The 25,350-nt window shown below is 40.0% G+C and overlaps 1 protein-coding gene across 1 annotated transcript in view; it reads right to left on the bottom strand.

Moving 5' to 3' along the window:
- ankrd13c (ankyrin repeat domain 13C) overlaps window positions 1–25,350 on the bottom strand; it is a 90,987-nt gene that overhangs the window by 2,711 nt on the left and 62,926 nt on the right. Inside the window, exons 7-12 of the mRNA XM_020522495.2 lie at window positions 24,100–24,244; window positions 19,954–20,085; window positions 15,782–15,943; window positions 8,011–8,090; window positions 6,648–6,746; window positions 5,534–5,634 (exon numbers count right to left, since the gene is read on the bottom strand). Coding sequence (XP_020378084.2) covers window positions 5,534–5,634; window positions 6,648–6,746; window positions 8,011–8,090; window positions 15,782–15,943; window positions 19,954–20,085; window positions 24,100–24,244 — 719 coding nt within the window. The remainder of the gene's footprint in view (window positions 1–5,533; window positions 5,635–6,647; window positions 6,747–8,010; window positions 8,091–15,781; window positions 15,944–19,953; window positions 20,086–24,099; window positions 24,245–25,350) is intronic.

The raw sequence follows: 25,350 nt of genomic DNA on the forward strand, positions 1-25,350 counted from the left end.
TGTATTACTTGCTGCCTTTCAAATTTGCATTTTAGCAATGCACAAACCAAACTATAGATTTAAAAATGGAGAAAAATTACAATTAAGCATTTCTTACATAGGACCCTACCTGGAGTCATACAGCATGCAGACAGACTCTTTTGGTCCAATTCATCCTACCAAATATCCTAAACTAATCCAGTTCCATTTGCCAGGATTTGGCTCAAATCCCTTTAAGTTCTTCCTATTCATGTACCCATACAGATGCTTTTCAATTGTTGGAATTCTACCTGCTCCATCACCACCTCTGGTGGCTCGTTCCATGTACACACCACGCTGCATGAAAACCTTGCCCCTTAGGTCCCTTTTAAATCCTTCTCCTCTCACCTTAAACCTATGCCCTCTAGTTCTGGACTCCCCTACCCTAGAGAAAAGACCTGACGATTGACTGTATCCATGCCCCTCATCATTTTGTAAACTTCTAAGGTCACCCCTCAGCCTCTAGCACTGCAGGGAAAAAGCCAACGCTTATTCAGCCTCTCCCTACAGCTCAAACCCTCCAATCCTGGCATCATTCTGGTAAATCTTTTCTGAACGCTTTCAAGTTTAAAGTCCTTCCTAAAGCACCTATCTATTTGGGCAGATTCTTAAATAGGATGGATTTTGCTGGGTAGAATAATTTGACTAGATGAGGACCAAAACCGCAATTTTTGATTTCAAAAGGTTGCTTCAATACTTAATGGGTCGTTTTCCCATCAATTCCCCAGGGTCAAACTTTGCCATGCAGGCATATCAAAGGGAAGGCTCCTCCTTCCAGAATGTAAATTTGGACTGCTAAGCATTTATCTCCCTTCAACAAAGTAGCTGACCCAATTCTGTTCCCTGAACCCTACTGCTAACCAAATTACAGATTCCCCAACTTTCCTTTCTCATCTCATGTTGACAGATGTTACCAATAACCTTCCTCTTTGGTATTTTTCTCGCCTTCAAGTCTGTCACCATCCCCACCTGAAAAACCTACCTCTAACACCCGTTGCCTCAAATTATCACCTCATCTCCAAACTCAATTCTCTTCAAAATCCTTGAACATGCTGTTACTTTCCATTTTTCACAAACTCCACAGGTGGAATTTTCCTCACCCATGATGACATGGGCAAGGATGAGTCAGTTGGGAAACATGCTAAGATGACAACCTGGTTACAAGTTATCAGCAAGAGCCCTTTTACTATGTAAATATATCTTAATAATGCTTGCAACAGTTCCTGATATGAAGGTCAGAGCAGATACCCGGCTGCTCCAGCTCTGTGCTTGTCCTACAAGCCTCCATGTTGGCCAGCAGTCCCCCAGCATCTCAGGGTTCATGAGCAGTGACTGACCACACCACCACTCCCTGTCCACAGGAGGTCAGCACTGGACATGCACCAGCCTCACCGTACCACTATGCCATATTTTGTACTAACTGCAAACAGTTCTTCAATGCAGAATACTGGAATGCACCGTCACGTTATCTTGAAATGTTGCTGCCAGGCCAATTCGTGTGCAGACGGGCATGCTTCTCATTCATCAGGGCATGGTGCACCTCAGGGCTCGTCACTTTAATACTTATAGCATTCCTGCCTGGTCTTGTGCTATGCCATCTCATCAGAACATACAGGCTCACAGTACTTCAGGCTTGCTCTGCCCTTTAGTGCAGACACAAAGCCAGGTAGCTTGTCATCACTGTCAGCAGTGGTCAGTCAAGGGCATTCACATTGTTATATGGCACTGTTTGATATCAATGTCACATCAAAGCATGTACCAGCAGTTTAAACAACACTTTATATATGTTTCAAACAAGTGGACATCAAGGTCTGAGGGCAGTGGTCCTTGGTCAAGTCAAGGGTGACTACTGCCAAAGTCAGTCAATGGCAGCACCTGATTCTGGTGCAGGAAACTGGACACAGACAGTTGGCCGCTTGTGCCAGTCAGGGCTCCTGTATCACTGTAGTCTTGGGAGCAGACCATGGTTATTCATGCAGATCCAGTACAACCAATCTGAAGATTAGCAGCAAACAGGTCAGAGAGATGCACAGATACTAACCAGGGTCTGGTCACTCAAAAATGTGTGTTGCCATTCTACGTCAGTCACAAGGGCAGTCTATGGGTAATGCTGGGGCCCTACCCCCTGAAAGTCAAGGGGGAGGGTTATCAGGGGTGACCACTCTGGTACACAGATTATAGAGTAGCCAATATTGGAGACTGGAGGTGGCATACTGGGATACAGAGAGGATAACTAAAAAAGGGTGGGAGATGATCATGCCCCAACCTGTTGCACAGAGATGGGATTGTCCTTTGACAATCACCACCACCCTAGCTTTTGAGAAAGGTGGTATGTACATGTACAGCATTATGGTTAGCGTATAGTTAAGCTATAGGGCCAGGACTTGGGGGTAACCCTGGGAAATCAATACACAAATTGAAAATGTTGGATTGGGATATGCGGACACTCAAACGAGTGAGGGTAACAAATCAGTGCAACAAAGAAATGCACTATCCAACCATGTGGGTTACAACTCCTGGTCATAAGTAATCTTGACCATGTCACGAGTCGATACCAAGTGACCTGTCATCTGTGAAGCAGAAGTAGCCACAGGTGGTGATCTCAAAAGTGGCACCCCCAGGCCACAACACAAAGGCAATCCAAGTTCTCAGACTGCACAAGGGCATGAAGCTGGATTTCTTATCACCTTGAACTGCAAATACACTCTAACATAGAACATAGAACTGTACAGCACGGGAACGGGCTCTTTGGCACACAACGTTGTGCCAAACAGGATGCTAAATAAAACTAATCCTTTCTGCCTACCATTGCTCCATATCCCTCCATTCCTTGCATGTTCATGTGCTTATCGAAAGTCCTTAAATGCCCTTGTCATATCTGCCTCCACCACCACTCGACAGTGCGTTCCAGACTCCCAAGACTGTAAAAAACCTTGCCCCTCACATCGCCTTTGAACTTTCCCCCTTCACCTTAAATGCTGGCCCCTTAGTATTAGGCATTTCAACTCTGGGGGAAAGATTTTGACCATTAACCCTGTCTATGCATCTCAATTTTAATGGACTTCTATCAGGTCTCCCATCAGTCTCTGCTGCTCCAAAGAAAACAAACCAAGTTTTTTTCTAGCCTCTCCTTATAGCTCATACCCTCTAATCCAGGCAGCATCCTGGTAAACCTCTTCTGCACCCTCTCCAAAGCCTCCACATCCTTCCTGTAATGCTGCCTTTCAAGTGATGCAAGGTGAAAGGACAAGATTGCAGTAGCCCTACTGTATTTTAGAATCTCCTACTGTATTTGCATGTCATAACATGTGCTGCGTACATCAGAACAAGGTCTCCATGTCAAAAGTTGATACAGGCACTCCATGATCTTCCTTTTCGGCCTCCTCCATGTCCAACTGGACAGAACAATGCTAAATTCTGACTGCTCTCAGTACCTGAAGGACATGTTCAGCTTCTAGCTGTACACAAGCCCATCACAATCACCACCAATGGATTCAGCCACAGAAGAATCATAGTCACTGTGGCCACTGTGCAAAGGCACAGAGAAATGGAGGAGGAACAGGTGTGCCAACAAGCCCAGGACCAGCCCTCCCTCAAAACTCCACAGACTGTACACTCGTTGAGTTGGAAGTGCCACATCATGACCAGCTGACTTCAACGTAAAAACATCTACTCCATCAATGCCCAAATCATTTGGGATCATCAGTACCAGGCATCCTGGTGATCATCAGTACTATATCTTAGAAGTCTGCAGCAAGGACCCTGGGAGTTGCCATAATGCCTATATACTCAAGGACTCCTCTTTCTGCTTCGTTTCAAGGGCCAGAAGCCTAATAAGGATGGTTAATTGAGACAGAGTTACATACTGCAACCAGGGCTGATAACCCTTGGAGACCGAAGCATTGATACAATATAGTCCATCACAGAAGATAGGCATGCTGAAGATGAAGTTTTGATGAGTGAATTGGTCCAGGCAGGGTACTGGTGGTGGTGGTCTTAAGTACATTCCAGGCAGGGTACTGCACAACTAAAGCAGGGAAAGACAGGAGGTGATGGACATTGAGGAACTGGGACAGCAGCCTTCAGAGGGCTGGGCAGTGTTGGGTGCAACAAGTCAGACAGGACTTAGCTGACACCAGATTCCAACAGGTGCAAGTTTAGGGAAGTGTTCATTTGTTGCCTGTATATTTGTTACTCCTCCAAAAGCTAAATAGCCCATTTGTTCCCAAAAACAAATGTCTTTTGTTTCTTTGTTCTTCAACAGAAGTTAAGGCTTTCAACTGTTTGAAGACTTTCCAGCATGTGATGCTCCCACATTGAATAATACCAAGATCTTACACTAAGCTGAGCTTTATGGAAAGAGCAGCATTGTCTTCAGAGTTTAACATAGGAAAGGAGATCTCTCTGTACCAGAGATCATCCTACTGAAACTCTTCTGAACTGCTTCCAATGAAGTAATATCTTTAAATAAGGGGACCAAAACTGCACATAGTACTCCAGATGTGCTCTCACCAGCACTCTGTATAGTTGCGCACTTCGTACGGTTGCAGCATGAGTTCTCTTATACACCAAGCCCCTCGAAATAACAGCCAACATTCCATTAGCGTTCCTGATTACCTGCTGCACCTGAGCTAACTTTCTGCACTTTGTACACAAAACCCTCCCAAATCCCTTTGTTTTACACCTTTCTGCAGGTTCTCTATTAAAACATTGTTTTGTTCTCCCTTCCAAAATGAACAACTTCACATTTTCCTGCAGTATACCCCATGTGCCAATTTTGGATACAGTATATTTGCTTTTTTTCCTCCAAACAATTAACGCATATTGTAAACAATTGTGGTCCCAGCACCGATCCCTATGGAACCCCACTGGCTACAAGTCATCAACTTGAAAAATCACCCCTTGTATCCCCATTAGCTGTTTCCTGCCCATCAGCCGATGCTCTATCCATGCCAATATCCCACCTCCAACACCATGAGCACCTACTGCAGGATTTAACCTTTTGTGCAGTATTTCATTGATTATTTGAAATCAGCCTGTTCACACCTTCCTTTATTTTGCGTCCTATCGACACAAGATCAGTTCACTGTACATGAAAGCACATTTTGTAGTGCTAAGTATACAGAATAAGGGTTCCTGTTATAATTCCTGAGCACTGCTGAAATTATATAGATGTTTGACAAAATAAGAGTGAAACCCAAGGACGAGTGCAAGGAGTGATTGCTGAAATATGATCAGATCTTGAATTATCTCAGATATCCTGCCTTGTATGAAAAGAGACTGTTACACTTCTTCAGTGGCAGAAAGTTAGTAATGTCAGGCTTAATATCTAATGTATAAATTCAAAGAAATGTGACATTATGTGGAAGTGTCTGACACTACAGCAATATTAAACAGATATGGCAGCTCAAAACTGAATAACCATATGGCACTGTGGATGATTAGAGGCAGAATTCTATTCCACTACGACCAATAAGCACATGGTTCCCCATTTTACCATTATCTTATTATTTACCTAGTTTAACAGGAAATCCTGGTGGAAGCTTCATCTGAACAAATTCTCTGAGTTTATTAAAGTGCTTGAAGGGTGCTACGACCTCTAAAACATTCAGTAACCTTTTAGTGAAAGATCAACAGAAAAAAGAAGAAATGTTAGCAAGCCAGAAATCAAACAACCACAGTAAAAGTCAGGAAAATATAAAAAATGCTTTTCAATTGATTTGAGATTGTTACACAGGGTTCTAATATTAGCGCGATAACACCTGTAATTTAAAAATCAAGGAATGAGACACCACCCATTGACAAACGAACTGGTTAAAATCTTCATTTCAGTTCAAACACAGTTGTGTTACACGTAGCACCTTTTAATATAATAAAACAGTTCGAATGGCTCTTCATAAGACTAGAGCACTACAGGATACTGAGCCACAAAGAAATGCTAGTTCGGATACCAAAACTTGGTCAAAAGTAGTAGAATTTAAAAGGAGTGCCCGAAAAGGAAAGTGGCTAACAGAGAAATAAAAAGTGTATGAAGGGCTTGGGCCCAATCAACTAAAAAGCGCAGGCAGATGGTGGGAGTGATCAAAATCAGAGAAGCTCAAGGGGCTAGAATTTAAAAGAAAGATACCTTGGAGGCAATAATGTAAAGGGGAGGAGGAGGAGGAGGAGTCATGGAGAGATTTGAAAACAAGGAAAAGAATTTTAAGACTTAGACTTCGCAGATTAATGCACATGGGTAATCATTGAAAGACATTTGGTGCCAGTTAATATTATGCAAGAGCAGGAACAGAACCTACTGCAAGTGACCTTCTTAGTATAACTAAACTGAAGTTTCATTATAAAAAATCTCCATGTTAGGAGAGGGCATGTAAAGATATTTTTAATTATCTTTAGATGTCAACTCTGCAAGTTAATTTCTCTTACACCAGAAGACAACATTTCAACCAAATAATTCAGTTTGAACACTGAGGAAAACCAAAGAAGCAAAAAAGTGATTTTGACTGGAAATTTTATAAAATGTTAATCTGCCTTTTATTGGTTAATTTCTGTTTGTACACTAAAGAATTATGTGTTTTGTATTTACAACACATCTGCAAGAAAATGATGGTATGTCATACAACACGACTCACGAGTCAATGCCCAGAGGAAACTCCTGGCTCATGGCAATGGTGGCTTTGAATGTTTTTTTGCTCTCTTTGCAGACCAATTCTCTTCCTAGATGAGGAGCCCTAAATGGAAATGTGGAGTTACATTAGAGAACAGTTGAAATAATTACATACAATGTAGAAGAGAAAATAAGATTTATTATATATGAAAAAGGGGAGCATGCATATTAACCAAGATCATCAGTGCAGCAAACCAAGATTTCTTTCCCATTACAAGTTTTAATACAAAAAAAAAGCCACTGAGAAATATTGAAAATAACTCAGTTTTCCAAGCAATTGAAGAAAATGCATCCCTAAATATCAGTGATTAAGCAAATAAAAGAGAAAACAAAAAAAATCCCTTGCTTTAGAAACCTTGGAAAAATACTGTCCCAAAAAAAAAGACACACTCAAGATATAATGTGCATTTCTATTATCACTAACATCACCATAAAGTAGTTTCCAGTTTCCATGGCAGTTCTAAAGTTATAATCCAACATTACAGCATAGACCAGAGCAAGCTCTGGGAGACATCGAGCAGAGGTTTCACTTATCTTTGACAAGTATAATCCCAGCACATTATTAAAACAGGTTTCAAAGTTCTGGATTGTTTGAACTTTGCAGAACTGCTTGAAATATGCTTAAAATGTTGCATTTGGGAACAGCTCTAGCCAATCTCAAACATGTTGCATAGGGGATTCTGCTACTAAAATTCTGTTAAAATTATGGTGGCTAGATTTCTGAGACATTGTAAAATTGCAGAGAGGGGTACGATGGCAACTGAATAGGTGACTGGGTCACAGCCATATAAAAGGTGATAGAATCAAGTCTAGTCAAGTTTGGGGGATAAGTCAGAGGCATTTGGGTTGGGTTAGTTGGTAAAGTTGGAGTGAAGGGGGCAAGAGTCTAGTGGCAAACCCACTTCAGAACAGTCAGAGGGTTAGTGAGAGAGTACAATTGGGAAGGCAATTTGGAGAACTGCCAAGGACGACAACACTTCTGTTCTGTTTATGGAACAGTTATCAAAAAAATAAAGTAAAATAAATGCGCATCAATAGATCCAAAGTCAGTGAGCCCAGAAGTTCAAACTTTCAGGCAATTCCTGCATGACCATCGTGCCCCGAAAGTTGCTTAATCTATCTGGAGACCAGAAGATCTGTGCCATTGTAATTCAGTGTATTAATAGGTTTTACTTATCTGATAGCACATACTGAACAAGGGGAAAACAAAACTATCCAGAAACTCCAGGTGAATGCTAATGTGAATAGGAAAAAAGTCTACTTCAAGTATTTTCTGCTAACAACACAAATAATATTGTAACATCTGCTAGCAATTCCATTATACCTACTTTCCAGACTCTGCTGAGATGTACTCCTCCCAAGTGATTGTGTTAGCAGGTGGGGCGCTGAGTGACTGTCTACGAACAGGCTGTAAAAGGAATAAAATGTTCAACTATTCAAAACTTTAAATATCCCTATAGGGCAACTTCATATGTGCTAGACTCCTACAAACCTCAGATTCCATCTACTGAAAATTATAGCTTTCAACGTTTCCTGAATAACAATATTTTAGTTTGCCCTGATGCCAGCATAAACCCACAATGCCTCATTTCTTTGGTGCTGGTTCACATGAATGTTCAGCAAACAAAAAAAGTGAACAATCAAGAAGTCAGAAACGCCACCTTATTTCGACTGTTACAGTAAAGATGTCTCCTACTGAAAATACATAGTCTAGAAATGATGTCAACAATTCCAGAATATTTGTAGGTTATTGACAGTGCTGGTTTAGGGTTATTGCTGATCCATAACCACGTCTAACAGTTATTCCATCCACAGGTCTAAAGAAATCTGCTCTTTCCTTTTCATAATGTTTCTTCCTTCAGCATACCAAATTTTTTATTTCAAAGCATTTAACAGCTTACAAAATCTAGGAGAATCAAGGGGGACAAAACTGTGGCATGCAAACCCTGAAGTAGCAACAGTTGACTAGTTTGGGCTGATTTTTAAACAGGTGACAGGCTCAAAGTTAAGACATTACTAGAAAAAAAAAGCACTCTTGACACCCTCATTTAAAATATCATGTCCATAACACAAGTGATCAGTTAAGCCCGAAAACAGCAATAGAGGAAAAGAAGAAAGCAGACGGAGTGTAAAACAATTCTGGGTGCAGCATCTTACGATTCAGATTGTTAAGCAGCTAACAGGCTGAATAGATTAGGAACATACAGAAAAGGAATCTGTGCTAACAATTCAAAAACAATTTCCTTTTCTCACAGCAATGGATGAAAAAGTTGTAATTTTATTGCTTTAATATACTCAGTTTTTGCTTTGAGTTTGTTAGAATGTACAAATAGCTTCAAAATTAAAGGCAAATATTCCCCAAATCTACAAGCAATATTTTCAGCACTTGTAAAATGAGGCTTAAAAATGAAATGATAAAATGCCCTACAGTTCTTGTACAAGGCCACTTGGTGACAGCAAAGGAATTATTTTGGCTTTAGCAGAACAAAGTGGGTAAAACATTTACAGAATCATGTTAACGTTTCGGACCCGGTGACCCTTCCTCAGAACCGTTCTGAGGAAGGGTCACCGGACTCGAAGCGTTAACTGTTTTTTCCTTCACAGATGCTGCCAGACCTGCTGAGCTTTTCCAGCAACTTTGCTTTTGTTCCTGATTTACAGCAGCCACAGTTCTTTTGGTTTTTATTTACAGAATCAATCTTTTGGAAAGGGGCATTCAAATTAAAATGGTTTCTAGCCTCTGTACCTCTAAGTGGGCAGAATTACATGATAAGTTAACATAAGCAATTTGTATTAGATTTGTGGGCATAAAGGATTTTTCGTGGAAAAAAGCCAACAGGAAACTTTATTACAGTTAATATTCCCCTACAGTGTTTTCACAGTGAGTCAGGATTTGCCATTTCGTTACTGTAGGTATGTCATACAAGGAACAACAAAACACAATGACTTGTGGCGAAAAAGTCAATGTTAGCAATGGGTCATTAACTTATCAGGTATTAACTAGTTCAGGTAACTAGTTTCTCCAATGAAAGCCGACATTACTTGAAATTTGAACAATTAAAATTATAACAGTATACCATTTGAATTTGAAACAGAAAACAAAACAAATGTTATGGCACAGGAGAACATTCAGACAGCCAATCATGTCTGCGCTGACTCTCCATGGGAGCAACTTACATAATGCCACTCCCCCACATTCTCCTTTTAACACTGCACATTCTTCGTTTCTAGATACAACCTAATTCCTTAATGAAAGCCTTGATTGAATCCATCTCTACTAGTCTCAGACAGAGTTTTCAGATCTTAATTACTCAATGTTAAAAAAAATTCTTCATTGTTTCCTTTGCTAATCACCCAAAAAAAAAATCAATCCTCACTTGTTCTTGCCATTTTTCCACCATTTACTCAGCCTAGACCCCTCAAGAATTTGAATACCTCAAAATCTCCTCTCAACCATCTCATCTCCAAGGAGAAGAGTCCCAACTTCGCAAACCTTTCTACGTAATTGAAGTTCATCTCTGGAACCATCTTATTGTATTTTACTGTAGTCTCTAAGGTGGATGTGAAGGCATTAAAGTGCGGAACCCTGAATTGGATGCAATAATACTGGAAGCCAAACCTATACACCTAATAAAATGTGTAAAAGCAACGATATTATTAATAGGGACACAATGTAGGATATTGTGTTTTATTAACTACTCTCTCAACCTGGCCTATTACTTTCAAATGATTTATACACGTATACACCCCGCTCTAGTTTCTCTGTTCCTGCAACCCTTTGAAAAAAGTGTATCCTTTTATTTCATATTGTCTGTCTACACTATTTGTACCAAAAATGAATCACTTCCAGCATCTAAAGTTCTTGCTATCTCAGTGGTCGAAGTAGTGTCTTGTATAGTTTTAGCTCGATTTTCTATTTCTATACTCCACTCCCTTTGAAATAATGGGCAACATTCCATCTGCCTTCATTACCTGAACTTTTTTTTTTTGTTTTTTTAAACTAGCTTTCAAAGCAAAAAATTCTGCACAAGGATATCCAAATCCCTCTGTGGTGTAGCTTTGTGCAGTCTTCCTTCGTTCGCTTATTCAGGTCCTATATTCTTCCTGCCAAAAGGACACACACTCACACCTTCTTACAAATATTCCATCAGTTAAGAGTTTGCCCACTCACTTAGCTTGTCTGAATCCCTCTGTAAACTCATGCAGCACTAGTTTAGTGATAATATGCTCATGGACATTCAGTTCAGGTTCCACTAGGGCCACTCAGGTCCTGACATCATTACAGCCTTGGTTCAAACACAGACAAAGGAGCTGAACTCCAGAGTGTGATAGGCTTTGACATCAAGGCCACATGATCAAGTGTGGTATCAAGGAACCAGGGGAATCTCTCTGCTGATCAGATTCACATCCAGCACAAAGGAAACCATGGATAACAAGGTGTACAGCCTGATGAACACAGCAGGCCAAGCAGCAGAGGGGCAGGAAGGAAACAAAGGAAATAGTCTACTGTTGTTGGAGGTCAAGGACATCTTCGTAGATTCGACACTGAAGAACTCCTAAGGCACAACCATCTTTTAAATGTTTTATCAATGACCTTCCCTCCATCATAAAGTCAGAAGTGGGGATGTTCATGGATGATTGCATAATGTTTTGCATCATTCGCAATTCCTTATGTACTGAAGCAGTACATGTGAGAAAGTAATACAGCCCGGACAAAATCCAGGCTTGGACTGACATGTAACAAGTAATATTCACGACACAAGTGCCAGGTAAAAAGATAATCTAACCATCACCCTTTCACATTCAACTGTGAAACCATCACTGAAACCCTCACTAACATCCTGGGGGTTACCACTCACCAGAACTGAAGGATTGGATATGTAATTACTATAGCTACAGCAGGTCAGAGGCTAGAAATCCTGCAAATAACTCTCTTCCTGACTCCCCAAAACCTGTCCATCATCTACAAAAACACAAACCTGGTGTGATGGAAGCCTGCTCACTTTATTGGATGAATGTAGTTCCAACAACCTTCAAGTAGCTTGACATCATTTAGGACAAAGCAGCCTGCTTGATTGGTAGTGCATTCATAAAACATTCACTCCCTCCTACACCAAAGCAACAGTGTTGTACTACTGAGCAATCTACAAACTGCACTGCAAAAAAAGAAAAAGAAAAACCAAAGCTCTTCGGATAGCACCTCCCACACATATAACGAGGGCATGAGACAACTGGAAACACCGCAAACTGCAAACTCCCCTCCAGGCCATTCACCATCTAGACTTGGAAACGCTTCAGTATTTCTTCAGTGACACCAGGTCAAAATCCTGGAACTCCCTCCCTAATAGCAATGTAGATCTGCTTGCACTAAAATGGACTGCGGTAATTGAAGGCAGCGGCTCCCAATGACACACAATAAATGCTGACTCAAGCAGTGACATCTACACCAATAAACAAACAGAAAAACAAGTTGCATACAGCTTTACTGAAACCTCATCTTAAGCAATGCATTTATTATTGGGCATCACACTGCATACTAATCTCAAAAGGTGTGGCTTTTGCATCTGAAGTAGTTAAATTAGGACAACATGTATATAAGCTTTAATTGTATTTCTCTTTGGACTTAGAAAGAGAAGGAATGGACTGATCTACTCAACCGGTTTAATAGGTTAACCAGTTTTTGATAGTTTAAGGTGAAATTAATTTTTCTGGAGTGCAAATCAAGAACAAGGTAGAAACCTTTAAATATGATTAGACTATTAAGGCACAAAATATAAAAGCACCTTTGCATACAAAACCTAGTGCCACTCTTGTGGCAAGATTTCCAAGACAACTGGAGCCTTCAACAGAATGGAGTTGAATGGCACACTCCTGCTCCTGCACTTCATCCTACTGCTCAGTGTTTCATCTGCAGGAATTTGTAAAACTTGAAGTGAACAATGTTAATGTAATGGTTATTGGTAAATTCTGTTTATTTGAGCTACAGGTTTTGATTTTACTAAAACTTTGGATTCAAAACCGCCACTTGTAAAGATACAAATTGAGCTTTGACAAACAGCTGTGTGCTCATACCTCCTTTCGGTTTGAAATCATTTCATTGATACCAAGTGATCTGGAAGTTGCAGCAGCAATTCAGTGTATATACAGAACAAATCAACAAACTGCTTTTTATTTTGTTCAATTCTCTGTCTGGGAGTTCCTGTTGACTTGTTCAAAAATAGGTGCTTTCTGAAGAGAAAGCAACATTAGTGGCGTTAATCTAGTCAACGTCTCACATCGGGTACAATCCTCCTTTGGGAGGATTCCTTCACGCCCATGTACATTTTGTTAGAATTCACAGGATGAGGGCATCACTGGCTAGGTCAGCATTTATTGCCCATCCCCAATTGCCCAGAGCAATTAAGAGTCAACCAAACTGCTGTGGGTTTGAAGTCACATGTAAACAAGACCAGCTAAAGATAGCAGTTTCCTTCCCAAAAGTACATTAAGTGGACCAGATGTGTTTTTCCAACAATTGACAAATGGATCCATGTCATTGTTAGACTCTTAATTCCAGATTTTTCATTTAATTCAAACTATCTGCCGTGGTGAGAATCAAACCCGGGTCTCAGGACATTACCTGGGTCTTTTATTTTTGGATTAACAGTGCAGCAATAATACCACTGGGCGAACATCTTCCCAAAGCTACAATATTTCCAATGTAAAGGTAGTTTGTAACTGTTTTAATGTGTCAAATTTAATAAATGGATTTCAATCAGAACAAATTACAAGCTTCTCTGAAGACCAGTAGGCAATGAAATAAACCAACCACAAAATTGGGCTGCACATAAATTTGCAACAACTAGAAAGCAATATCAGAATTTGGTAGCCCAAAGCCAGTCATGTACTGCCCTAACTGAAAAGTTAAATGGGAGTGTACACTTTGCACCCTTTTGTCTCCTAAGATCTATTTGTGTGCGTTGCCTAGTTGGTCTTCAATTTCATCCTTCCCTTCAACACAAAACATCAATATATATTTGTTTTATATTACACTGCCTACAGAAATTGTGCATTATGTCTCCAATACTCTAACACCCAGTGCTTTAGATAATCAACTATCTTGCTAGTAACCATATCTTAACTGTTTCTTTCTCCCTATTCACTCAAAAACTGATGGTCTTACAAATCATTTGGAGTCAATGGTGAGCTTTTATAAGCATGCTGTAGTGTGGATCTTCCATATGAAATGAAAGGGGCTCCGATATTCTTTCCATCATGCAGGTTATCAGGAATCTCCACTCTTAATGCCTGCCATTAAAAGGTGTTGGAAAGATTTATAGGTGGATAACCTGATAGCTGTGTATGAACACACCTTCCTTGGCCATCAAGTCCTGGTTGGAAGTCAAAGCTGAAGCTTTGGACTCCTGATCTCACACCCTGAGATCCACAATAAAGGCACTCCCCTCCCTCTACAACACTGAGCCAAAATTAGAGACTGCCTGACTAGCCCCAACAAGCCTGACCCACTCTGGATTCCAGGGCAGCTATGTTGTTGCCACTACTGGCAGGGAGAGGCCGCAACTCCCAAATGTACAGTTAGAACTGAAGGGCAGCGAGTTCTTGGTGGCTGGATCTCCACCCTGCATGGAAGCCCTGATGCCAGGCAGTTAATTTCACAACGGCCACTAAATTGAATTAAAAGCTTCCATAAATCATGAGGGGTACAGCTCAGGTGAATAGCAGGTATCTTCTCCCTACAGTGGGGGATTTCAAGACTAGGGGGCATATCATTAAAAGGTGAGGGGAGAAAGATTTATAAAAAAGAGGGGCATTTTTTTTTTTTTTTTTAGAAGCAGTGTTCATGTGTGGAACAAATTGCCAGAAGTAGTGGTAGATGCGGGTACATTTACAATGTTTAAAAGACATTTGAATAAATTCATAAAAAAATGTTTGGAGGGATATGGCCAAGTATAGGCAAGTGGGACTAGTTTAGTTTGGGATTGTGGTTGGCATGGACTAATTGGACTGAAGGGCTTTTGCAGGGTTTTACAACTCCATTTACAGTTATAATGGGATCCATCGGGATTCAGATTTAATGATCTACAGTAATCTACTAGAAAGTGGACTTGATGGGAAAAGACTTCCATTCAATTGTTTATACCTTTAATATGGGCCTCCCTTTTGGAGTACTCAAGTCAAATCTGCAGCTTTTTGCTTGTCCAGATAACCTTTTGAAATAGGACTTCTGAAGTCTTAGAAATGCTGGTTGAGGTTCTAATAGGATGCAGAGCATTCAGAGAGGTCTTGCAGCACAATAGGTACTGTCTCTGCTACTGTACTAGAAAATCTAGCTAGGACTTCATGACAATGGATTGTGCATGGATAACATGGTCAAACAGGTGAATTTATGAAGTCATAAATTGTTCCTATATGCCTATGGCAGACAGCATGAGCAGGAGAGCCACTTGATCAGCCATATTTGATGTCTATGGTTGCCCCTCAACCTGTGGCCTCAGACTTCAGGCCAGGAAGAATCAGCTATACAAAACAGATGTAACGGCCAAATGCTTGGTGATACACAGGTTCAGGTCGCAACCATACAGATGATAATGATTCCTGAATATACAAATCGTGTAAGATGGGTGCACGAGAGACTAATGGAGAGTTTGAAAAAGAGTTTTAATTTGTAATATTATATGCCATAACTATTTACCTGTAGTTAGAGTTTAATTACTTTTAACAAATAGTAACTCAAGTACAGAAGGCACACAGAGTAGGTTTCTATCTCAGACTAAAGACCAAGCAAAATGGGGGAATTTTACCTAGTTCAATCTTTGTAACAATTCCAAGAACAGGACACAATTTCCAGATAGAGTCATGACAATATAAAAAGATACTTTGTGATGTTTAGTGTCTCTCCAGCCAGCTATTCATTAAAGAAAGAGCTCAGCATCCATCTAGCAATATGTTCAATTTTAGACTCATACAATAAGGAAACTAATTTCAGCAATATTCAAGTTGCATGTTACTTGAAACCCAATTTTATTCTCAAATTTAAAAACAAATTTGATCTTATTTAACTCTCATTTAAAACAGGATACTCAATAAAATGAGGTTTACCTCAAAATTTTGTTCCATCAAGTTTCCTCCTTTGCTCAGACTTTCCATTATAGCCTTATTTCTTAGAATATCCTCTTCACTAAGGTGCTCACGACGCTTTCTCGATTCCAGAACCAGGCCATTTACAGAATAAAAATCTGCCAAGAAGTTCCCAACTCGTTCCTTTAAAGATTTGTTATTCTCAAAGTTAGGCAATTTTATTAACTGCACAGCATCACATTTAAGTAGAAACAAAACAAAACACCTTCCAAACCCGTGACACCTGCCAACTAGGCAGGACAAAGGCAGATGTACAGCAAGACTATAACCTGCAAACTCCCCTCCAAGATATCCTGACTTGGAACCATATTGCAATTTCTTCACTGTTGCTGAATCAAAATCCTGGAACTTCCTTGTTATGGGTCTACCACATTTCACAGAATGTAGCGGTTCAAGAGGTGGCTCATTATAAGCGTCAAGGGTAATTAGGGATAGGTAGCAAGTACCAGTCTAATCTACCAGCAACACCTGTATCTGAAATAGAACGCAAGAGGGAAGAGATTGCTGCCCCTTTGGCAATGATCTTTGCATCCTCACTGTCCACTGGAGTAGTACCAGATGATTGGAGGGTGGCAAATGTCATTTCCTTGTTCAAGAAAGGGAACAGGGATAATCCTGGGAATTACAGACCGGTCAGTCTTACTTCTGTGGTGGGAAAATTATTGGAGAGGATTCTGAGAGATAGTATTTATGATTATTTGGAAAAGCACAGTTTGATTAGAAACAAGGCAGCACGGCTTTTTTGGGCGGTGCGGGGGCGGGGTGGTGGAGGGAGGGAGATGCAGGTCATGCCTCACAAGCGTTATTGAATTCTTTGAGGATGTGACAAAACACAAATCGATGATGAAGGCAGAGCAGTGGATATGGTGGATATGGTGTATATGGATTTTAGCAAGGCATTTGATAAGGTTCCACATGGTAGGCTCATTCAGAAAGCGAGGCGGCATGGGATTCAGGGGAATTTGGCTGTCTGGATACAAAACTGGCTGTCCAATAGAAGACAGAAGTGGTAGAAGATGGAAAGAACTTAGCTTGGAGCTTGGTGACCAGTGGTGTTCTGCAGGGATCTGTTCTGGGGCCTGTACTCTGTGATCTTTATAAGTGACTTGGATGAAGAAGTGGAAGGGTGGGTTAGTAAGTTTGCCGATGACACGAAGGTTGGAAGAGTTGTGGACAGCGTGGAGGGCTATTGTAGATTGCAACGGGACATTGACAGGATGGGCAAAGAAGTGGCAGATGGAATTCAACCCAGAAAAGAAGTGTGAAGTGATTCATTTTGGAAGGCCGAATTTGAATGCAGGATTAAATGGCAGGGTTCTTGGCAGTGCGGAGGAGCAGAGGGATCTTGGGGTCCACTTCCACAGATCCCTCAAAGTTGCTATCCAAGTTGCTAGAGTTGTAAAGATGACGTATGGTGTGTTGGCTTTCATTGGCAGGGGAAGGGAGTTTAAAAGCCGCAAGGTTATGCTGCAGCTCTATAAAACGCTGGTTAGACCACACTTGGAATACCACGTTCAGTTCTGGTCCCCTCATTATAGGAAGGATGTGAAAGCTTTAGACAGGGTGCAGAGAAGATTTACCAGGATGCTGCCTGGACTGGAGGACAGGTCTTGTGAGGAAAGGTTGAGGGAGCTAGGGCTTTTTTCATTGGAGCAAAGAAGGGTGAGAGGTGACTTGATAGCGGTGTACAAGACGAGGAGAGGCATAGGTAGAGTGGATTGTCAGAGACTTTTTCCCATGGCGGAAATGACTATTACGAGGGGGCATAATTTTAAGGTGATTGGAGGAAGGTACAGGGGAGATATCAGAGGTAGGTTCTTCACACAGAGTGGTGGGCATGCGGAATGCGCTGCCGGCAGTGGTAGTGGAGTCAGATACTTTAGTGACTTTTAAGTGACTCTTGGGTAGGCACATGGAGGATAGTATAATGTGGGGTATATACAGGGTAGTTTGATCTTAGTAGGATAAAAGGTCGGCACAATATTGTGAGCCGAAGGGCCTGTACTGTACTGTTCTATATTCCAATAAGAAGAGTGCTGTTAAGGAGGCACACGGGATATTTACCTTTATTAGTCAAGGCATAGAGTTTATGAACAGGAAGGTTACACTGGAAGTATATCTAATACAAATTAGGCCACATCTACAGTATTACGTGCAGTTCCGGAATTCAGATTTTAAGAGCGATGCAGAGGAGATTTACCAGGATGTTGTCTTGACTGGAGAGTTTTAGTTATGAAGAGGGATTAGATAGATTGAGACCGTTTGTCTTGGAACACCGGAGACTGAGGAGTGACATGCTCGAGTTTTGTAAAATTCAAGGTCACAGAGTAGGCAGGGGAAAAAAACAACTCTAAAACATGAACCCTTGGTGCAGGGATCAATGACCGGGGAGAAGTGGGGATGAGATTTAAAGCGATAGGGGTTTAGAAGGGATGTGAGGAATTTGTTTTCCCTCAGAGGGTGGTAGCAATCTGGAACTCAATATTGGAGAGGGTGAGAGAGGTCAAAACATCAGGCACAGCAGATAAAAAAGGGACAATTACGAGAAGGGGGGAAAACAGTCAATGCAAGGCTGAAGGTGTTGTACGTGTACATGGTATACAAAACAAAGTACATGAGCTTATAGTGCAGATTGAAATTGGCAGGTAGAACGTTATGGGTAATCAGATGTGGCTATGGGCGGGGGGGGATCAGTGCTGGCAACTAAATATCCGAGGACACATGTCAAATTGAGAAGGACAGGAAGGTGGGCAGAGGGATCATGGTCACCTTATTACTAAGCAATGAAATTAAAAATCTATGTGACTATAGAGTCAAAAGGTGTGGAATATGTGGGGTTAGAGTTAGGGAATTGGAAGTGAGTACAGATCATGATGAGAGTTATGTGCAGGCCTTCTAGAATACTGACCAGCCTGGGTAGAGTGGATAGAGAGAAGATGTCTCCACTAGGAGCAAAGATTAAGACCCAAGGGCAAAGCCTCAGTGAGGGAAAATGCTTTGGAATGGAGAGGAGGAGAAACTTCTTCAGGCAGAGGGTGGTGAACCTGTGGAACTCATTGCCACAGAAGGCTGTTGAGGCCAAATCATACAGTGTATTTAAGCCAGAGATCAACAGGTTTTTAAATTAGTATCAAGGGTAATAGGGAGAAGGCAGGAGAATGGGGTTGGGAAACATATGAGCCATTACTGAAAGGCACAGCAGACTCAATGGGCTAAATAGCCTAATTATGTTCCTATACCTTGGGGCCTAACCCCTCCTTACATTGGAGGAATTTAGACGTACACCCATGATGCCTGGAGTATTGCATACAATTTTGGTTCCCTTACTACAGGGATGTAGTTGTACTGGAGGCAGTCCATAAGAGGTTCACTCGATTGTTGAGAAGAGAGGTTTGCCTTATGATGGGAGATTGAGCAGTTTAAGCCAATAGACTCGAGTTTAGTAGAATGACAGCAGATCTAATTAAGGTATGCAAGATGCTAAAGGGGAGTGACACAACTGGGGATAATTTACAAGGAGAGGCCATAATTTTAGGATAAAGGATAGAAAATTTAAAACTGATGAGGAGAAATTACTTCAAAAGGGTTGTGAATCTGTGGAATTCACCACAGATGTCAGAGGATGCTGGGACATTGAGTAAATTTTAAAAAAAAGGGGGAGTTAGACGGATTTTTAATTAGTACTGGTTTGAAGGGTTATGGAAAACAGGTGGGGACAGTGGAGTTGAGACGAAAATGAGATCAGCCATGATTGTCTCAAATGACAGAGCAGGACTGACAGACCGAATTGCCTATTCCTTGTCCTAGTCCTAATGGTCTAAGATATATGTTCTCTAGGACCAATTCTAACTAGCAATAAATAAAGTGACAATTAACTTGTTTGTAGTGAATTTTTTCCTTTTTAAATTTCCCGTAAACAGGCACCCATCAAATGGCTTTATGAACAGCAGAATTGCTCTTCCTCTCAGTGATGGAATGCAAGGCATTTGAAAGACCACTGCTTATTGTTATTTACGAGGGGGATACCGCCAAGCACTGCACTTCTCAAAGCTGAAGATGTGGAAAATTTAATTTATACATTACAGACCACATATCTAATGAAAATTAGCAATCACAGACAGAAGCTATCATACCGTTTTATCCTCGCGGAAAAGCCAGCCTGTCTGCGCACGTGTAAAGGTAATGGATTTTGTAGATAACGTCGCTGAATAAATGTCACTACTCATCAAAATATCTACCTCCTCTTCAGTTTCCATCTCTGATTCCTGAAAGAAATTATTAGTGTATGAACCAGGGGAACAGAATTGCAGATGACCAAAATATAGAAGGTTGAAAGTGAACATCAGCATTTTGGCAACAACACATGCTATATAATTAGGGGAAAAAAAAAAAAAAAAAATCACACATCATTAGAATGAGGCGATCACAGGAGGCGGCCATTTAGCCTGTTGAATTAGGCAAGGTCTCTAAAATCAACTCAGCTGGGTCCATTTTCCCCACCTTTTCCCCATAACCCTACAAAACTCTCACCTTAGGTGCTTCGGAAAAATGAAATCCTACTGAAGCAAAGTATAGAAGAAACATCTAGCAAGTTAATAAATTTCAAAAATAAACACCATACTTGTCCAACCTTGATGTCTTTCTTCAAGTAAAGAGATTTGATAATGATAAAGAGGCAGGTGCTATTTGTTTGGATTTTCCAAAGACCTTCAATAACATGCTGAATAGACTTAGCATGAAAAGACAGAGACTAAAAAAGGGTCAAAGTGTCGGCTGTGGCTTAGTTGGTAACACTCAGTTCCGAGCCAAAGAAGTTTCATGTCTCTCTCTGGACCAGAGGATTTGGGTCCAAGTCTCACTTTTCTCAGATGCGTCATAGCATGTTTGAACAGGTAGATTTGAAGATATCCAAAGAGGTCACAGAGAATGCAGAGTTGGGGGCCAACAGAAGAATGGGTTTCCAACTGGCTTCAAAAGCAGAGAAAGGGAGCAGAGTGTGAGGAGATCACTCCACTTTATTTACATAAAGAAGTTAGACACTGGAATTAAAAAAAACAATTTCAAAATTTATGGATAGCAACTAATTATGCTGAGGAAGACTGCAAATTACACAAGGACATAGATAAACTTTAAAAATGGACAAATAATTGGCTAATGAAGTTCAAAGATCAATATGAGCAAGTACATCATTGTAGGAATAATAAGAAGGTCACTTATTGCTCAGAAGGGGAGATTAAGAAACAAGATGTCAGAGCACAAATACGGCAAATCATTTTAAAAAAAAAAAAGTGTGAGCAAGGCCATTTGGTAAAAAAACAACTAGGTTTCAGAGACAATATTTTCAAGTAGCACAATTATGATAAATCTGTACTGAACCTTGGTATTACCACACTTTGAATAACTCATGGAATCCGGTTTGTAACGTTATACAAATGGATATAGAGACACGGGGCAGAGTGGATAAAAAGTTTAAAGATGATACTAGAGATGTGTGTATATATATATAAAAAACAGGAAGGGATTAATAGGCTGGGTGTCTTTTGAAAAAAAAACAGCAGAGGGGATGACCTAACACAGATTAGGGATTCAAGGGTTTTAATAAAATGGTCAAAAAAAAAAAACACATTTCCACTTGCGGTGGACAGCATAAACAGAGGGCTTAGATGGAAATTGACCGTGAACAAATGCAGAAGAAACATTTTCACCCAAAGAGAGTGGCAAAAAAACTTGCTATCACAGGGGAGCAGCTGAAGCACACAATACATATGCATTTAAGCATACAACAGACCAGCAGAGGAGAAAAGGAGGGTGAAAGAAAGGGTCGTGATGATAGATTGAGAGGAGAAAGGATTGACTCAAATTCAGAAGCATGGACTTTTTGGATCATATACTTTTTATAATCCTACGTATTATCCTTTTGAAATACACAACTGAATTCAGTCTTCATCATAATCAGGCAGCATATGCCAGATGATATTAAACAGCAGCTAGTGGAGGCAATGTTTCATCAGCTTTGATTCTTTTTTCATTTCCCTTAAAATTAGCTTACTTTCAACCCACTGTTCTAAATGTCTCATGACTGAAACATCTTAAAGCATCTGTCAAATCTTGTCGTTTTGAAAACAACCAAAGCTTCCCCAATCCATCCATGCTGCCATTCTTATAAGTCTTCTCTGACCTCCCTACAGTACTGTTTCCACAACCAGACAAAGGACCAGTTGGAGCTGAACCATACTTCATTAAGAGTCATTATAATTTCCTTGCTTTAAACTCTATGAAGCACACAATCCTATTTTCCTTTATAATCACTTTCTCAACCCATCCTACCACTTTTAGTGACTTATGCACATATGTCCCCAGACCTGTTCCTCTGTAACTTTTCAGAAGTCTACTTTATTTCACAATCCCTCACTTTGTTCTTCCTACTAAAATGCATTATGTCACACTTCTCCACATGAAATTTCTTCTGCCACTTGTCTGCCCTTTCCATCAGCCTCTATGTCTTCAAGAAGAGTATATTCGTCATAGCTCACAATACATTTAAATTGTGTCATCTGCAAAATTCTAATATAGTGCCCCATACGCAAGTCTAGGTCATGACCACTGATCAAGAAAAGCAGTAATCCTAGTACCAGCATTCAAAATAATACCACAGTATGCTGACTGACCTTCAGTTGGGAAAAGAACAGTTTATAACTTGTATGTTTTATGTCACTCGGGCTACTTTGTATCCATAATGTTATTTGCCTTTTTATTTCCCCTCCCAAGCCCCAAGGGAGCTTTGACTTGCCAGCAAAGTTAAATTGATGGCACTTTATCAAGTAACTTTTGAAAGTTCACATACACAAAATCAACAAAATTACCCTCAACTGTTCCAAAGATTCATCATACAAGACCCAAAAGATTTAGTCAGTTTCTTTCTCCACAGCTGCTGCGAAACCTACCGAGTTTTCCAGCACTCTTTTTCATCCCTCCGCTTCTACATTAGGTCTCTTTGCAATCCCAGATTAGCATCACCCCTTTAAGGCTTTTATTATTTGGGTTTTGTAAGAATGCTAGCTAAAGGAAAAAGAATCTAGAAATCTCTTCCCTCAATTTTCCCCTCATCCTTATAAATCTTTTCCAATTCTCGGCTGAAGTTCTATATTCAGCCTCATTCTCACTTATTTAAACTCATCTTTACATTAGTAATATGCTCCCTTTTTCTGTATCACTGTGCTCTCCTTTTTGGTCATTCAAGACTGCTCTGGCTTTGGCTGCCTTAGCTTTCCCTGGTTGGATTTTTTTTTTTTTAAAAAAAAAAGCCTTGACTTTACCTAAAATATCACCTCTTTATAAAGGCAGCCCAGTGTTTTGTCAGTTTTGCTTGCTAACTTTTGATTTCACCTTTGGGGAAGATTTATTCTCACCCCACTGAAATTAGCTCCTTTCCAAGTAAGCTCTACACTGCCCAATGCCTGTTTCCACAGCCAAACTAAACATTATAGTACTATACTCCCTGGATGTTTCCCTACTGACATCTGATCTATCTCATTCCCAGAACTAGATCCACCAGAATGGGTCAGAAATACAAAAATCAAGAAAAATTCTCCCAAACAAACTCCGAAAAAATTGTTCCTCTTCTTAGCCAATATTGTTTTTGGTACTGTCTATCATAGAATAGTTACAGCTCCTCATTACAAGGGGTCTGGCAGAATGGCATTTAATAATTTCCCTGCAACTTTACTCCTATAAAATTTATCAAATTGTTTATTTCCAAAATATATTTGAGAATTTGAAGTTTTAAATTCCAATTAAATATTTCTATTAATTTGACCACATTACATATTTTATTTTAGATTTGTTTCTAATTGCAAATTCCATGCATTTGAAGTGTGGTAAAGATCAGGAATGAGGTCAGTAACAATGAAAAGCTTCAGTTTAACTCTTAATGTAGGAGTTGCAGTGACAAAACACAAACAACTTGATGTCAAGAGTTATTAATTCTACTCAATACTGCATAGTATGAATAAACAGCTGCTTAGCTTTATTGAAATAGACTTTAAATAGAACCATAGATATTACATAATCCTTGTACTTTTTGTTTGCAGGTGAATAAGCATACAAGTTGTAGGGAGAATGCTAATTGTATGAGCTACCATTATACGTTTCCACTTATGTACCAAAGAAAATAGATGCACAAGGCAAAACTCCACATCCTTCTTCGAGGTGGATATAAATAAGTGCTCTAACTACAATTAACTCGAGTTTGTGGCTGCTGTTCACAGTACAAAACATACCTCATGATGTATTCGCTGATAAACTTTCTGCTCGTTGTCTAATACTATGAAAGATTCAGAGGGGATTGCATCACCATTGAATATGAAGCTCAAGTCTCCACGTTGACATTTCATATCTGTGAAGTCTATCAGAGTTGTGTCAAGCCTGAAAATACATGTTAATTGCACAGCAGTTTATAGTTCATGTTAAATATTACTATGAGATTCAAGAATCTTTTGCATTATATAGTCTTTGATGGAGATGTTTCACTGGACAACTAAATTTTTTTTGCATTGTTTGTGAATGATAAAAGCTGAACTCAAACCTTTTGGTAACAAAATTTAAAATGACGATTTTGTTCAATAAAACACTAGAAAGTTAGTGATCATCAATACAATGGGGAGTATAATCTATGTAGTATTTGTTTAATGGGTGGTCTCACGCTATCTTAAAATTGGAACAACTCTCAATAGATTACGTAAGTGGATAATATCAGTCTACTGATATGATTTAACTGCATCGGGAACCTGTTAAAATGTGAAGCCCCCAGTCAGTTTCAATAAGCTGGCATATTTTTGATTCAGTTAAAGACCCTTGAAGATGGATGCTTTCAGATGACAGCATTTGGGTGAAGCTATTATGATTTGTAAGCTAAATCAGAAATGCTGACAATTGTGACAACACTGTGGCTTTAAGGAGGTATGCTCTGTCCTTTTGTTTTGAAAAAAAGAGATTGGGAGACAACCTGTGAAGCCTTTTTTTTTAAAAAAAAGAAAAAAGGCCAGTTGGAACAACAGAAGCAGCCTAAACACATATGGTCAACCTCCCAGCTATAGAACCAGATTTTTTTTTTTGGAAAAAGTTTAGCTTTCAGCAGTTGCCATAGGGGTCTTGAAGTGAAAGTGAGTGAAAGTGAAATTCTTTCCCTCTCTGTTATAGCCAAAAGCTGAGGGTTCTCTGCTTGCTACAAGAATTGCATGTGATACAATCTGTTTTCTAAATTTGTCTTTTGCCAACGTGGTGTTTTATGCGATGCTACTATTTTAGAACAGTTAATTATTAAGAGTTACTGTGTTAATCCGAGATAGTAGGAACTGCAGATGCTGGAGAATCCGAGACAACAAGGTGCAGGGCTGGATGAACACAGCAGGCCAAGCAGCATCACAGGAGCAGAGAGGCTGACGTTTCGGGCCTAGACCCTTTTCCAATGGAGTTAAATTATTCCAATTCGTCCTGTCCTTAGTTGCATTTTAACTATAGTGTTTGAATAA

The sequence above is a fragment of the Rhincodon typus genome, chromosome 10 (genome assembly GCF_021869965.1).
Source record: "Rhincodon typus isolate 14 chromosome 10, sRhiTyp1.1, whole genome shotgun sequence".
Lineage (NCBI taxonomy): Eukaryota > Metazoa > Chordata > Chondrichthyes > Orectolobiformes > Rhincodontidae > Rhincodon > Rhincodon typus.